Source organism: Pelophylax lessonae, assembly GCF_965119305.1.
Source record: "Pelophylax lessonae genome assembly, chromosome: 1".
Lineage (NCBI taxonomy): Eukaryota > Metazoa > Chordata > Amphibia > Anura > Ranidae > Pelophylax > Pelophylax lessonae.
The window spans coordinates 434,900,362-434,914,922 of NC_138768.1; the positions used below are offsets into that span (position 1 = coordinate 434,900,362).

Genomic DNA, 14,561 nt, shown 5'->3' on the forward strand with positions numbered 1-14,561 from the left:
TACATCAGCTGCATCCTCCATTTTTAACGTTTCACACACTGCAGCGATACGTTTTTTCATTTGCTGCTGCGACCATGGAGGAATCATCCTCACTAAGCGGATGGATCAGGGGGTGTGATATTAAATCCCCCTGGAGGAAGGAACCTGCAGGCAGGTCCAAATGTCCCTGGAGGTTACCTGAATCCACTCCAAAGAAAACCACCAAAAGGGGAGAGGGGGGACTGTACTTACCCTTCCATGGTGCGGGTAATGCTCCAGACAGAACTCCTCGCCACCGAAGTAGGAGAGCTGTCAGGCCAAGGGACCGATGCGACTCCAGACCCAAGCCCGGTCGTATGTGACCCTGCGAGACATTTAACTCGCGGGCCAGCTTCTGTCTGTGAGGCTATGCCGCGGCCAATCTAGCACGTAGCTAGATCTTTGTTTTTTCTCTTGGGAGATCTACAATTAACTGCGGGGCTGGATAATCTAGATCTAGCGGTCCCCCAGCCCGGCAGTTAATTGTAGATCTCCCAAGAGAAAAAAAAAAAAAAAAAAAGATGTAAGGAAGGAGTAAATTGCTAGGACCAGAGATCCCAGCTGGGAGACTAGGTCCTTACTCCTGACTTGACAGAATAAAACTGATTACCTAGAGCAGAGAGGGAGGGTTATAAACCACCTGAGGACTGCCCATGGGTGTAGCCAGGCGTTTTTTTTCCCACCTAGTCCTACTGGGGGAGGCAATATAACCCACTAATTATGATTTATGGAGCGCTTTGTCCATCGATGAACAAAAGAGAAACGCGTTTACCAAGCCCCCCCCCCCAGCTTCTCCTGCACGGCCGGTACAGGGGTGATTGGACAGGCAGGGGGGACATCTCTGGATCCCCTCTAAGCCCCTGCAGCACCTGAAGCCGTCGGGAGTGGCAGAGGAGGGATGCCGGCTTCTAAAAGGTAGCTGCAGAGACCGGGTTTGCTGGGGGGTTGAAATCAGTGCTGGTGGCCAGGTAGGGAATAGGAGAGGAGAGAGGGGGGGGGGGGGGGGGGGGAGTAGTTTTAGGTGACAGGGAGCAGGCGGGAGATGGAGAGGCTGGGGGCAGAGAAGCAGCAGCATGGGGGGGCAGTCACATTTTAGGTTATAACTCTGATCAGCGGATTGTAATCCGCTGATCAGAGTTATATAAAATCGTTCTATAGAGTCTGCTGAACAATTCTGTTATAAGTTTATGGTCATTGAAGTGACCATGAGCTTATAGCAGAAGGCGAAATGAGGTCTGTACGGAGTACAGACCTAGCCAGCTGCAAGTAGTGCTGTAGGTCCATACGGACCTGGCATATATAAAAATTATTTATATAAAATGAGTAAATGACAAGGAACACAGGTTTATGAAGGAAAGGGGGTTTAGAAATGTTTTATTTATACAAAAAAGGTTGGATATACATATAGGTCATCTGAAAAATGTTTCTGAATAGTCAAAAACAATAAAAAAATAGAAGAAAAACAGATAAAAATTTTACAAAGGCGTGTAATACAGGAACCATGCAGATGTATTAAGCTTCTGAATATGTAAATTAATAATGCATCTTAACAAATATGAAACAAGAAAATATGTACAAAGGAATGTGCTGAAAATCGATGCACATAATAAGGCAGGAAGACAGACATAGGAAATTAAGTTATTGTAAAGGCTCTTGTATAAAAGTCTTTTAAAATCTTATTCATCAACTTGCATGCGGTTTCTTTTGTCCTTCGATCTACTCTTCTCCATTTTTTGTTGGGAAGCAGCATTACCTCCATTTTGATTCTGAGCAAATCTGGCTACTGTGGATACTCCATCCACAAACTTGGTCTTGAACAGGACGTTGGCATTGTTGAACATTCCATCTTTCAGAGAGACAACAATGAACTAGAAGAAAAGAATTTCAGTTTATATATCTGATCATGCTCCTTAGGTGCACCAGTGTAGAAAGTATATTTTGTAAGTTTATACTGACTCGTTCACAGGAGATGTATGCAACTGTGCCTTGTGTGGGGCCGTACATATCCCCTGGGTGCATTTGGGGCTGTACACCCGCACGAGTGTCAGAACGCAAGTCAGTGGCTGCATCTGTGCAGCTGCTGCTTTCCAATAGACCGCTATGGGACAGCCTGCAAGGAGATGCACGGAATACCTGTGCATCCCTTATGCAGGTATACATGGCACTCACACAGGTTATGCTTAAAAAGGAAGCTGTGCCACGAAAAAAAAAAAAAAAAAAAAAGACAAACAGAAAACAAAGGACTAGTCACTAGTATTGCCAGTATTCTTCCTGCAGCTGATTTTTTTCCCCCATTACTGACTTTACAAGTACTTAGTACTATTACAACATTTTAACTGTGCTATCAATTAACCACTTAACGACCGCCCACAGCAGATATACTGCAGCAGGCAGCCGCTGCTGGGCAAAGTGACGTATGGGTACGTCACTCGCTCAGCCGCCTGTGGGGGGAGAGCACGCGCCGCCAGAAGGTGCGCTCCCGCCCCCGCTCATTCACAGGCATCCCTGCGCGAGTGACCGGCGGCTCCGATGTCCGCCGGCCACTCGCGATCTCCCGCTGGAGAGGGAGAAAGGCAGGCGGCCGATGTAAACACAGCCGTCTGTCATTCTCCCTAGTGTAACTGCAGAGATCATACGATCCTTCTATGTAGGATCGTATGTCTCTGTGGTTACATCCCAAGCCACGCCCCCCACACAGTTAGAATCATGCCCCTAGGGATGCATTTAACTGTTTAAACAATACAGTTAACCCCTTCCCTGCCAGTGTCATTTTTACAGTAACAGTGCATATGTATAGCACTGATTACTGTAGTAATGTCACTGGTACCCTCAAAAGTGTAAAAAATGTCAGTCAAGGGTCCGATCTGTCCGCCGCAATGTCGCAGTCCCGCAAAAATCGCAGATCACCGCCATTACTAGTTTAAAAAAAAAACACAATAAAAATTACAAATCTTTCCCGTAGTTAGCAAATGCAATAACTTTTGCGCAAACCAGTCAAAAAAACGCTTATTGCGATTTTTTTTACCAAAAATATGTAGCAGAAAACAAAACAAATTGGCCTAAAATGTAAGAAAATTTGAATTTTTACATTTTTTTTTATATGAAATTCCCCCAAAAAAACAAAGTGAAAAATAGTTATTTTTTCAAAATTGTCGCTCTTTTTTGGTTTATAGCACAAAAAGTAAAAAATTGCACAGGTGATCAAATACCACCAAAAGAAAGCTCTGTTTGTGGGGAAAAAAGGGCGTCAATTTCATTTGGGTACAGTGTCGCACGACTGTGTCCGTTAAAGTCACGCAGTGCCGAATCGCAAAATAGGCCCAGGTCTTTGAGCAGCCCAATCCTCCGGGGCTTAAGTGGTTAATAGGATAACTAAAATAGTGCTAATGATGCTACTCTTCACACACCAAGAAAAAGGATGAGGAAAATAGGATTTTTGTACATATCATGAAATCCTTTTGTTGCAGTCCATTGATGGACACTAGGAAAAAAATAAAAAAGATACTGTTGGGTTATACTGCTGCCATCAGGCAGTATTGAATGCTGGCAAACAAAAATATTGCAGGCCAGCCCAAGGTTAACCCCTTCTCTAGCCAGTATGCCTCAGTTTGTAGCAAGCAGTACCAAAAGCATATAAACACAGAGGTGGAAGCCGTGTTCCTCTTCTCAACAAAAGTATTTTACAAGTTCAAAAATCTATTTTCTTGCTCGTCCACTAAGTAACATGCAAATTCAGATACTGTGTGTAAGTGCAAAAGCAGTCCAACTAAGGGGTGGGCAACAGAACGACAATCGTTAACAGATCCAATGAGACAACAGGGGACTATTTGCAGCCTAGAAGCAATCAGAAGGACCAAGGCAGGCATCTGGGATCAAACCAGTCTAGGAGAGAAAAGCCAACTGGCCCTATTACCCATAAACCTCTAGGATCAAAAGAGACAAACATTCTACAACTAAAGAGGTTGCCTGGCCCAACATACAATTTTGCTATGCAAACTTACCAGGGAGAAACCTGTATTAGCAAGAGCCCACAAGGGCAGATTCCTGAGTGAGCATCCTCACAAAAGGTAGGCAAGGAATGAAGGCGAGACCTAGCCCCCCAGACTGGTAAGATAGAGTCACCAGATAGAGCTGAGGATGAAGCCAATGCATCCTCCTTCGCACACAAAAGGTGCCACAGGGACACTATAGAAGGACCCTGTGTTGAAGAACCTATATAACTCTGACCCCAAGCTATAGGCCTTAATAAAAAAAAAATAGCTCCTGACCCCCTAGATTTACATAAGTATCAGTTGCAATGGAACAAGATCCAGGAGTGTTTCTCCTGATGAAGGGCAAAACAAGGAAAGGTATCCAAAGAACCTCCCTCAGAGGCTGAGGAGTTGCCAAATGGGTATCCATCCCCAGGTGGAAAGGTCCCACAAAGTCGAGACATACAATATCCCTAGCAGAGTATACCTGCACAGGAAACAAGCCTGTTCAACCCACTGACATTCTAGGAAGGCACAAAGGATTGCCCTTTGCTCTGTCCCAGGAAATGACTAAACTACCTCCCCTATTGCATTAAAAAGGCTCCCAACGCCTTCTTGGTAGTGAAGGCACAGCAACACCCAGATGGTGTGCAGTGGAGTCTGAACTAAGAAAACTGTACAAAGTAGGAGCCTCCAACATGAAAAGAACTACCACCTCTGAAGGGTCAGAAAGTAGCCCCGGGGATAGTGGTTCTACAAAAAGCAACACTTCCTGGATATAGGAAGCAGAAACTATCCAAGCCTATCGAGCCGGCTCAAGAATCACACCTAGTCGATAGAGGCAGACCCACTGAACAGCTTAGAAACGAGACCTAAAACGGTGAAGGGGGAAAAAAATAGAGGTGAAGACTACCTTGAGTCTTTTCATAAATACTATAGACTGCTATAACACTGAATCTGAGACAGATGATCACAGCGACCAGTGGCTTGACATATTCTAAGGCCTCAGGAAAGTCAGATGTAGACTCTGCAGGGGATACATCTTAGGGGTACAAAAACTGGAGTGCGCAAAATCCAGCGCAGCTCTGAAAAGAATCCAATCAGCTTCCAGATTTTTTTGTCAAAGCTCAATGGAAAAAGCTGAAGTTAGAAACTGATTGGCTACCATGTACAGCTGCACCGGATTTTGAGTCTCTGTGGACAAAAGCAGCAAGGAATGGAGTGAATTTGGCCACAAAAGTCTTGCATTGCAGTAGAGACCCCTGATGACAGGACAGGACAGAGCAGGGAGCCTCAGCCAGCAAAGCTGAAGATGATTCCAATGATGAAGACCCTATAACTATTGGGTCACCAGATCCTACACTCTGCTTTCCTTACCAGATACTGAACAGACATCCTCAGAACTGCATGGAGAATGTCAGTTGGGGTCACCCGTAGCAATAAAACTATCCCCTCTGTGTCTATGTGCAGACATGATGTGCCCATGTGGTAAAGAAGCCAAAACCTGCAAGGCCTCAGGTACTGACAAACTCAGGCAGCTGGTGCTCATAAGGGTCACTGTAGTTCGGACCTGGAAAGTGCTCTGCAGCTAACTTTTACTAGTACACAAAGGTCTGGAAAGTGCTACAATATGGAACTTGGTGCCCAAAAGTTGAATTTCAGACTAGCTCCCCATGTCGTCAGGTAAAGCACTAAAGAGTCAGGCTTCGGAAAGGCCAATTTAGATCCCTCACTATAGTAAAGTCCTCAAGCAACAATGTAGTGAGCACTTTTCATGGATTTTAATCCATATAAGAGGAATCCAAAGAAAAAATAAAACTGAAAAGAGGTTAAAGACTGGTTAGACTTAGACGATCAAAAGAGCTGAGGAAAAGATAGGCATCCTCCTAGGACACTAGCAAAAAAAAAAAAAAAAAAAAAAAAAAAAAAAAGATATGCTGGGTACAGAATTAGTTATCCTGGGGCTGCCCTACACTATTTGGTTTACTAGTGTCCAATCTTTGTGGCAGTATAATATGGCAATATCTGAATTCCTTTGACCCTCAGGGGAGAAGGAAAAAAAAAAAAAAAAAAAAAAATCGCATTATGCCATTTTTATGGTTCGACAAGTATGTTTGTCCAGTGCCCACTGACCTACGTATCAAAGCCTGTCATGTCTGGCACTCCAGTCACCACAATTTTACCTGTGAGCGTCGGAAGTGTGTCCGAAGCATCTGACCAATGTTCTGTGTATGAGAAAGGTCCAAGGCAGCATCAACTTCATCCAGAATATATATTGGAGCAGGTTTAAAAAGTAACATGGCCAATATAAGAGACAAGGCTACAAGTGACCTGGAAAAAAATAAAAAAACATTGAGAAGCAAGAATTTGCTTAATGATGGTTATCCTAAACCTCTGCATGGTAGTGTCACATGTACAGTAGTGTCATATGTACAGTAAAAAATGCATGAGGTGCTAGATGTATATACATTTTTCTAGGAGAAAAACATTCAGCTAATGATCAGACTGCTTCGATTTTCATAAGCCAACCACCATTGCTCCACATTCTTCCCAATCCACCCAGGAAAAGGCTGTCATAGTCTGGCCAAACCAACATGAACAGTCATGTAAAAATATTTTATTAAGATAGTTCAATGAATCAATGTTAAGCCAATAGATCTGACTGCCCCCTGATATCTATGGCTCATTCCCACCCAAGCACAGAATTGTATGCAGATGAATTAAAAATAAGCAGCCAATAAGGCACTGTAATTATTACTTGCAGATTTATCTAAACAGCATGCCATGATTGTCATCTGAAAGGATAATTCTGTCAAAAGCAGCATTGTAGGTTTATCATTTTGTAGAGTAAGCCATAAGCACCAATAGTATGAAATATTTAGGGCCCGTTCACACTGCACACACAATAAACTGCAGGGTTTTAGTGTGCGAGCAGCTTTCCATTTTGGCTGCAACAAGCCAGCAGGAGACAGTGTGATGCATGTTTCAGCACATCAGAGAGACTCCTTTTTTTGTATCAACATTATTTGAAGTGCAGGAAGTGATACTTCATTGATGTCACTGCATGGCAGCCCATCATATTGCACTGCTGTGCAGTGACATGCAATGCTTTCCTGTGCACTGCAATAAAATTAAACATGTCAGAAAAGGGCCTTAATATTTTATTCTTGGTAATCCTGTACACCTTTAGTCTGTGCTTCAAGTGTCTTGTTCTAAAAAATGTAGAATTCCATTCAGTCCATATAATCCAGAGTCCCTCAACCTTCTTATTCTGTATGAAATATGAAAAGAAAGTTTACCGCTGTCCACCACTTAATTCGGTCAGATTTTCCTTCCACGTGCTGCCCAAAGCAACCTTGAACTCCAGCCCATCCAATTCATTCTTGCCTTCAGGAGGGGCCAGCTTGGCATTTGCCCCAGGTAACAGAGTTGAGAAGATAGAACCAAAGTCTTTGTTCACCTAAACAATATAAGAGATGTTGTCATCTGATCCGAATTGCAAACACTTCCTATTTGTATAGGCTTTACAACGAAAAGTGTACCTATGATCAAAATGTAACATTATATAGTCGTTTCCACATTGTATGCCAATTATTTTTCTTGCCCACTACCATTAATCTGAATGAGCTTGAAGTTTTTGATAAATACCACACATTTACTTCATTATGCCCTGAGAGTAGGCACTGCTGTGTTACACATTTCACAGAGCTGGCTTCTGAACTATAGAGGTGTTTAGAGGTGGAGTTTCAGAAGGCAAAGTAAGTTTAGGAATTACTGCTTGCAGACAGCAAGGTACCATGAGATATGCATTTCTTAGAAATCAAAAGTAAACAGCAGAAAGAAGTTGCAAAGCATGCAGAGAATCTTGGAAGTTGTGGAAAGAGATGACCAGCAGACAGGCAGCAATGCATTGGAGTATTAAAAAACTGGATTTTTGACTTACCGTAAAATCCATTTCTCTGAGGTTCATTGACAGACAGCTCCTGATCTTCTTAACCAATGGGTTATACTGCCCCCTACAGGAGTATGACCCTAGGCAGAAAAAAAGTATGGCTACACCTATGGGAAAGTCCCCGGGGGTATACTCCCTCTCTCTGATATAGGTACTCAATTTTGTTACAAGCAGTATCAGAAGAATTACAACTCCACAGAGGGTGGGTGCTGTGTCCGTTAATGAACATCACAGAAAAGGATTTTATGGTAAGTCAAAATCCCATTTTCTCTTTCGTTCATTGACGGACACCACTCCTGATCTTCATAACCATTAGGACGTTCCAAAGCAGTGTTAAACATGAGGGGTGGGAACAGCAAAAAATAAAAAACTCCCAAGGCTAAACTATAGCCAACCAGGTAAACAGGAGCTCTACCAAAACAAGGAAGGTGATCACCGCTACAGATAGAGCCACTGCAGAATACCTGTTCAAAATGGAGTGATGAATGGGTGCCGGCTCAAAATGCACAATGCATAGCAGTGAAGGAAGTAGTCTGGAGCCACGCTATGATTAAGCACTGATTTAGTGTGAAACATGTCAGCCTTTTTATCCTGTACTCGTGCTGTATTGATTTTTCTTTGAAATAAACGAGAGTTAATTGGAGTGCGGCCTTCCAGACGTCTTCCTTCACTGCTCAACCAAAACAACTGGAGGTCACCTGAAAAAACAATACACCCTCAAAGAGGACCAGGTCCTCTAAACAGCAGCCTGCAAAACCTTGCTGCCAAAGAAAGCATCCGCGGATGCCAACACATTCACTATATAGAACTTTGTGAAAGTGTGCATCGACAACCAGCTGGCCACCTTGCAAACCTGTCACTGACGCCTGATGACAGAAGTCCCAGAAGGCACTGAGCACCCGAGTAGCGTGCGCTTTGACAGGGAAAGGAGGAACCTGACCCCTGATGGAATAGGCCTGAATCAGTCTGTCTGATCCATCTGGAAACGGTCACAGAGGAAGCAGACAACTCTTTCCAAGGCCCATCTATAAGCACAAATAGTGAGTCTAATTTCCTAAAAGACTCCGTAGCTGCCAGATATACCCCTAATCGCCAGGACCACATCGAAGGCATGCAAAGCAATTTCCTTCAGATGTTTTGGCCTGGGACACAGGGAAGGCAACACAATGTCTTCATTCAAATGAGAATCGGAGACAACCAGAGGAAGGAACGACAGACAGGGGCAAAGAACCACCTTATCACTGCGAACCACCAAGTAAGGTGCACGACAGGGTAATGCCGCCAATTCAGACACCCTGCGCGCAAATGTGAAGCCCCCAAAAAGGCCACCTTCTGGGACAGCGTAAGCAGAAGAATCTCCCGAAGATTCTCAAAAAGAGGCTTCTGGAGGACAGAGCACCAAATTGAGGTCCCAAGGCGGAAACAGAGACTGCACTGGAGGGGTCAAGTGCCTAACTCCCTGAAGAAAAGTATGCAGCAAGGAGTATGTGGCCAAGGGCCATTGAAAGAAGACCGCCAAGGCTGACAGCTGACCCTTGACGGTACTCAAGCCAGTTTCTGCTCAACTCACCGTTGAAGGAAGGTCAAGATCCAAGCCACTGAAAAAAGAGCGATTATGAACCGCAAGAGACTAACACCACACAATGTACGTCTTCCATGTATGATGGTAGATCTTTCTAGAAGTAAATTTCCCAGCTTTTAACAGCGTTGGAATTACCGACTCAGACAGACCTCAATCCATCAGCACCTGGCGTTTAACAGCCAAGCCGTCAAAGCCAGCCACTGTAAAGCAGGATGGAAGATTGGTCCTTGGGACAGCAGATCATCCCTGAGAGGAAGCTTCCAAGGAATGTCGGCGACCAGCATACCAAGCCCAGCAAGGCCACAAAGATAACTGGAATCCCTTCTGCCTTGATTCTGGGAAGAAGTCTTGGCAGAAGCTTCAGAGGAGGGAAGGCGCAAATCAGACGATACTGACCCCACGGGGCCACCAGCGCATTTGTGGCGTCTGCCAGAGGATCACATGACTGAGCCACAAATCTTTACACTTTTATGTTGAGCCGGAAAGCCCAATTGGAGACAACTGATGAAACCCCTCCCCTTGGTCCAATGCCTGACTACTGAGGTAATCCGCCTGCCAGTTTTCCACCCTGGGAATGTGTACGCCGGTGAGGGCTGGAACAAACAATACTGCCCACCTTAGAATGCTGGCTACCTCCAGAGTCGCCAGGACACTTCTTCCCCCACCCCACCCCCCAGGTGATTGACATAAGCCATGGCCGTGGCATTGTCTGTTTGAATGCGCACTAGACATCCCTGAAAATGATCCGTCCAATGTTCCAGGCACAGCCTGATCGCTCGGAGTATCAAGACATTGATCGGTAGTCTGGACACTTCCAGTGTCCAGAGCCCCTGAGCAGAAATTTCAGAGAGGAAGCTTCCCCAGCCCGACAGGTTGGCATCCGTGGTGACCACTGTCCAATACAAGGGGAGGAAGGATTTGCCCAGCCGAAGCACAAAGCCACCATATCAGGGACTCTCATTCCCCAGCTCAGCCAGATCAGATTGTCTAGAGACTGCGGATTCTTGTCCCATTTGGCCAGAATCTGCCTTGCAGAGACCTCGTATGGAACTTTGCAAATGGAACCGCCTCGAAGGTTGACACCATCAGGCCCAGCACTCGCATGCAAGTCCGGAGGGATTACCATCTGCTGGACAGCAGGAGACGAATTACAGCCTGAAGTTTCTGGAGTTTGTCCAGAGGAAGAAGCACTCTGGCTAAGGCCAAGTTCAGAGTCAGACCCAGATAGTTCAGCTTTGTGGACGGAACCAGAGCAGACTTCTGAAAATTCAAAATCCAGCTAAACACCCTCAAGCTGGTATGGGGTTTTCCAGGTTTTCCACCAGAGCAGTAGGAGACTCTGCTCCCAGAAGGTGGTCCTCCAAGAAGCCCAGTACCGCGATCCCCCACTGGAGTAACAATGCTAGCACCGGGGCCAACACTTTCGTGAAGACCCGAGGAGCATAAGCGAGACCAAAGGGCAACACCACAAACTGAGAATGCGCCTCGCCCACGGCAAAGCAGAGGAAGCGCTGGAGACTGACACATATTGGAATGTGAAGGTAAGCGTCCTTGATGTTGATGGAGGCAAGAAATATCCCCCTGATGCAGGGAAGCCACCAGCATGTGAACGGACTCCATTCTGCACCTGCACAAACCAGTTCAGCTCAATGAGGTCCAGAATTGGACGCACCTTGCCTTCCTTCCTGGGGATTGTAAACAACTTTGAGTAAATCCCCTGAAAACGTTCCGAAGTCGGGACCATCATCCTTTAAAGTAAAAGGTCTTGCACTGCCCAAAAAGAGCCTGTAAGCGGACCGGGGACAGTAGCACGTTGGAGGGAAGAACCTTACCGGAGGGTAAGAATGAAACTCGATCTTGTAGCCAGACAAATGACTTTGTGGACCCACCTGACTTGTACCAGGGGAGCCCACGTTTCCGGAAACCAACAAAGACATCCCCTCACCCCAGATACGGGTAAGGTTGGACCTTCATGCTGAAGGGGCCTTGTCCACGGGTCTGGAGAAGCCCCCTCTTAACTTGCCAGACCATGTTCACTTGGATCCTCCTGAGGAGGCACCAAGGGGGTGACATCCCTTGTCAGTCGACCCTGAAGGATGAAAAAAACTTCTTATGAGCCAAGCAGGGCCCATGTCTACGACGAGGGTCCTTGCCCTTAGTAGCCACAAAACCCACAAGAAAAGTGCAAAACACTGCTAAAGGGACAACCCCCACCGCTCTGGCAGCCCACCCAGTTGCCAGCCACAGAGCACCAATCAATCCTCAGTAGAGAGGAGAGGACCCCACCAGACTCACCACCCTGCAGAAACCAGGCACCGCAACGATCAGGAGAATCTGCACCGCACGAACGGCGATCAGGAAATGAAAAGATCTAGGAGTCAGCACCAGGGGGATGAGGAGGGGCTCCCACGACCGAAATCGCCACCCAGAGGACTCCACTGTCATGGCCATCGCTATTTTCAATAGTAAACCACCAAAAATGGCTGTTGGACTACACAAATATGGCCGCCGTGCATTAAGCACACAGGCTACAAGAAAATAATGGCCCCGCGCGGCACCATGAGGGATCCCTAGGCCTCAGAAAATGGCACAGGCAGGAAGGGAGCCCCCACCAGGTACAACCCCCACGCCCCAGCCGATCGCCCGATCGCCAGCAGCACCCTCCCAGGTGGTTTACCAGGCCACCCTAAAGCCCCAGCATCATTGGAGGGCGAGACGGCCCACCACCAGCCCTGGGGTCCGACTGACCCATGGAGGGGCCCACTTCCACCCCAAAACCCTCCAGGGAGAGAGGGGGGGGCAGTTACTTACCATACCAGGAACCAGGCGGGCACCGCTCCAGACAGAACCTCCTCTCCATCAAAACAGGGGTGCTGTTGGCCAGAAGGAATGCTGCGACTCGGGCCAAGACCTGGTCATATGCGACCTCGCAAGGCGTTTAACGCGCGGGCCAGCTTCTAGCACGTAGCTGGGGTCTGCGCCCGCTCGCTGGTTGGGCTGGGGGACGACTACTGGATCTAGATTATCCAGCCCGTCTTTCAGTCCAGCAGAGTATTGTAGATCTCACAGGAAAAAATCCAGGAGAAAAAAAAAAAAAACAACAATAAAACCAACTATCTAAAAATAGAAAATTGCCAGGACCAGAGATCCCAGCAAGGAACCTTACCCCTGACTAGGCAGAAAAAAAAAACTGAGTACCTTATAGCAGAGAGAGGGAGTATACCCCTGGGACTGCCCATAGACGTAGCCAGACTCTTTCTGCCTAGTGTCCTACTCCTGTAGGGGGCAGTATAACCCAATGGTTAAGAAGCTGTGTCCATGAACGATAAAGAAATAACTATTGCTTCCATTTCTATTCCAATGGTAAATAAAAGGTTATGTTGTTGACTATATATTTACTTTAAAAAAAAAAAAAAATCATGCTAAAAAAGGCCCAGCTTTACCTTTTGCCAGGCAATTTTCAAAGCCTCGTTTTTCTTCTGGTCAAGCTCTTCTATAGTATCCAGAATTTTAGACTTGTCATTCTCCACAATTCTCTTCTTTTTCATTAGGTCATTGTACTATCAAGTCATTGGATACAGAGAAATAAATCAATTATCCTTCAAAATTATACAAAAAGCCAAATTATGATTCAACTGTACTGGACTCAGTGGCTACAATGATCACATGTACCTACCCTTTCTTCTGCTTGTGTCAGCATGTTCATTGCTCTCATGTTAACATTCCGTCCTAGTTTTTCCTGCATTTCTTGTAGTTTTTGTAACCTCTGCCCTGCTGCCTTAGGGTTGTTTGTTTTGAAATCATAAGCTGTGTTTTCTTGGCCAAAGAGATGCTTTTCAGAGGCAATCCACTCATAGTCATTTAGCATTTTGGCAACCTAACACATGCATAGAAGACATTAAAACAGTTATTACAGGAACTTGACAATTGATAAAAAATTTAAAATTTCTCTATACTTTCTTTGTATATAATGGTATCTTTTTGAAACTCAGGTGTCACTAGAACACATCCCAAAAACACAAACACAATCCCAAAAAAAGTTAGAACGCTGCATAAAGTCTACATGAAAACAGAATGCAATGATTTGCACACCTTATAAACCCCTATTTATAGAACACACATGAAATGGTTAAACTAAGACAATGTACCATTTTAAGAAAAAAATAAGGTAGCTTTGAAATTGATGGCAGCAACACGTCTCAAAAAAGTTGGGACAGGGCCATATTTACCATGGTGTAGCATCCCCTCTTACCAAAACTCGTCTGGGAACTGAGACCAGCTGCTGGAGTTTTGGGAGAGCGATGATGTCCCATTCTTTCCTGTAAAAAAATTCTAACTGCTCAACAGCCCTGGGTCTGCTTTGTTATACGTTTTATTTTAAGATGCATCAAATATTTTCAATTGGTGAAAAGGTCTGGACTCTAGACATGCTTTTTAAGCACCAAGACTCTTCTACTACGAAGCAATGCTGTTGTCATAGATGCAATAGCATAGTTCTGCTGAAATATGCAAAACTTGGATATATCTTTCAGCACTGATGGTGCCTTTCCAGATGTGCAAGCTGCAAATTCCACACACTAATGCACCTCTATCCCATCAGGGATGCGGGCTTTTGAACTGAGTGCTGATAAGCCAGAAGGTCCCTCTTCTTTTTAGTCCTGCCAATATGGTCCTCACAGTTGCCAAAAAGAAAAATTCTAAATTTGTCTGACCACAGAACAGGTTTCCACTCTGCAACATTTTAAACAAGCTTTTCTCACAAAAGATGGGAGCGTTTCTAGATAATGTTCATATTTGGCTTCTTTGCATGATCAAGCTTTAGCTTGTATTTTTGGATGGCATGGCAAACAATATTTACAAACCATAATTTTTGGAAGAATTCCTGAGCCCATGCAGTGATGTCAATTATGCCCGTTTTTAATGCAGTGCCGTCTGAGGGCTTGGAGATCACAGGCATCCAATATTGTGTTTCACCCTTATCCCTTGCACACAGATTTCTCCAGATTTTCAGAATCTTTTGATATTATGTACTGTGAAG

General features: G+C 45.2%; 1 protein-coding gene across 1 annotated transcript in view; it reads right to left on the reverse strand.

The window, feature by feature from the left end:
• Positions 1 to 1,470: 1,470 nt before the first annotated feature.
• SMC2 (structural maintenance of chromosomes 2) overlaps positions 1,471 to 14,561 on the reverse strand; it is a 68,132-nt gene continuing 55,041 nt past the window's right edge. Inside the window, exons 21-25 of the mRNA XM_082245337.1 lie at positions 13,200 to 13,400; positions 12,967 to 13,083; positions 7,289 to 7,449; positions 6,173 to 6,320; positions 1,471 to 1,886 (exon numbers count right to left, since the gene is read on the reverse strand). Coding sequence (XP_082101463.1) covers positions 1,695 to 1,886; positions 6,173 to 6,320; positions 7,289 to 7,449; positions 12,967 to 13,083; positions 13,200 to 13,400 — 819 coding nt within the window. The 3' untranslated portion in view covers positions 1,471 to 1,694. The remainder of the gene's footprint in view (positions 1,887 to 6,172; positions 6,321 to 7,288; positions 7,450 to 12,966; positions 13,084 to 13,199; positions 13,401 to 14,561) is intronic.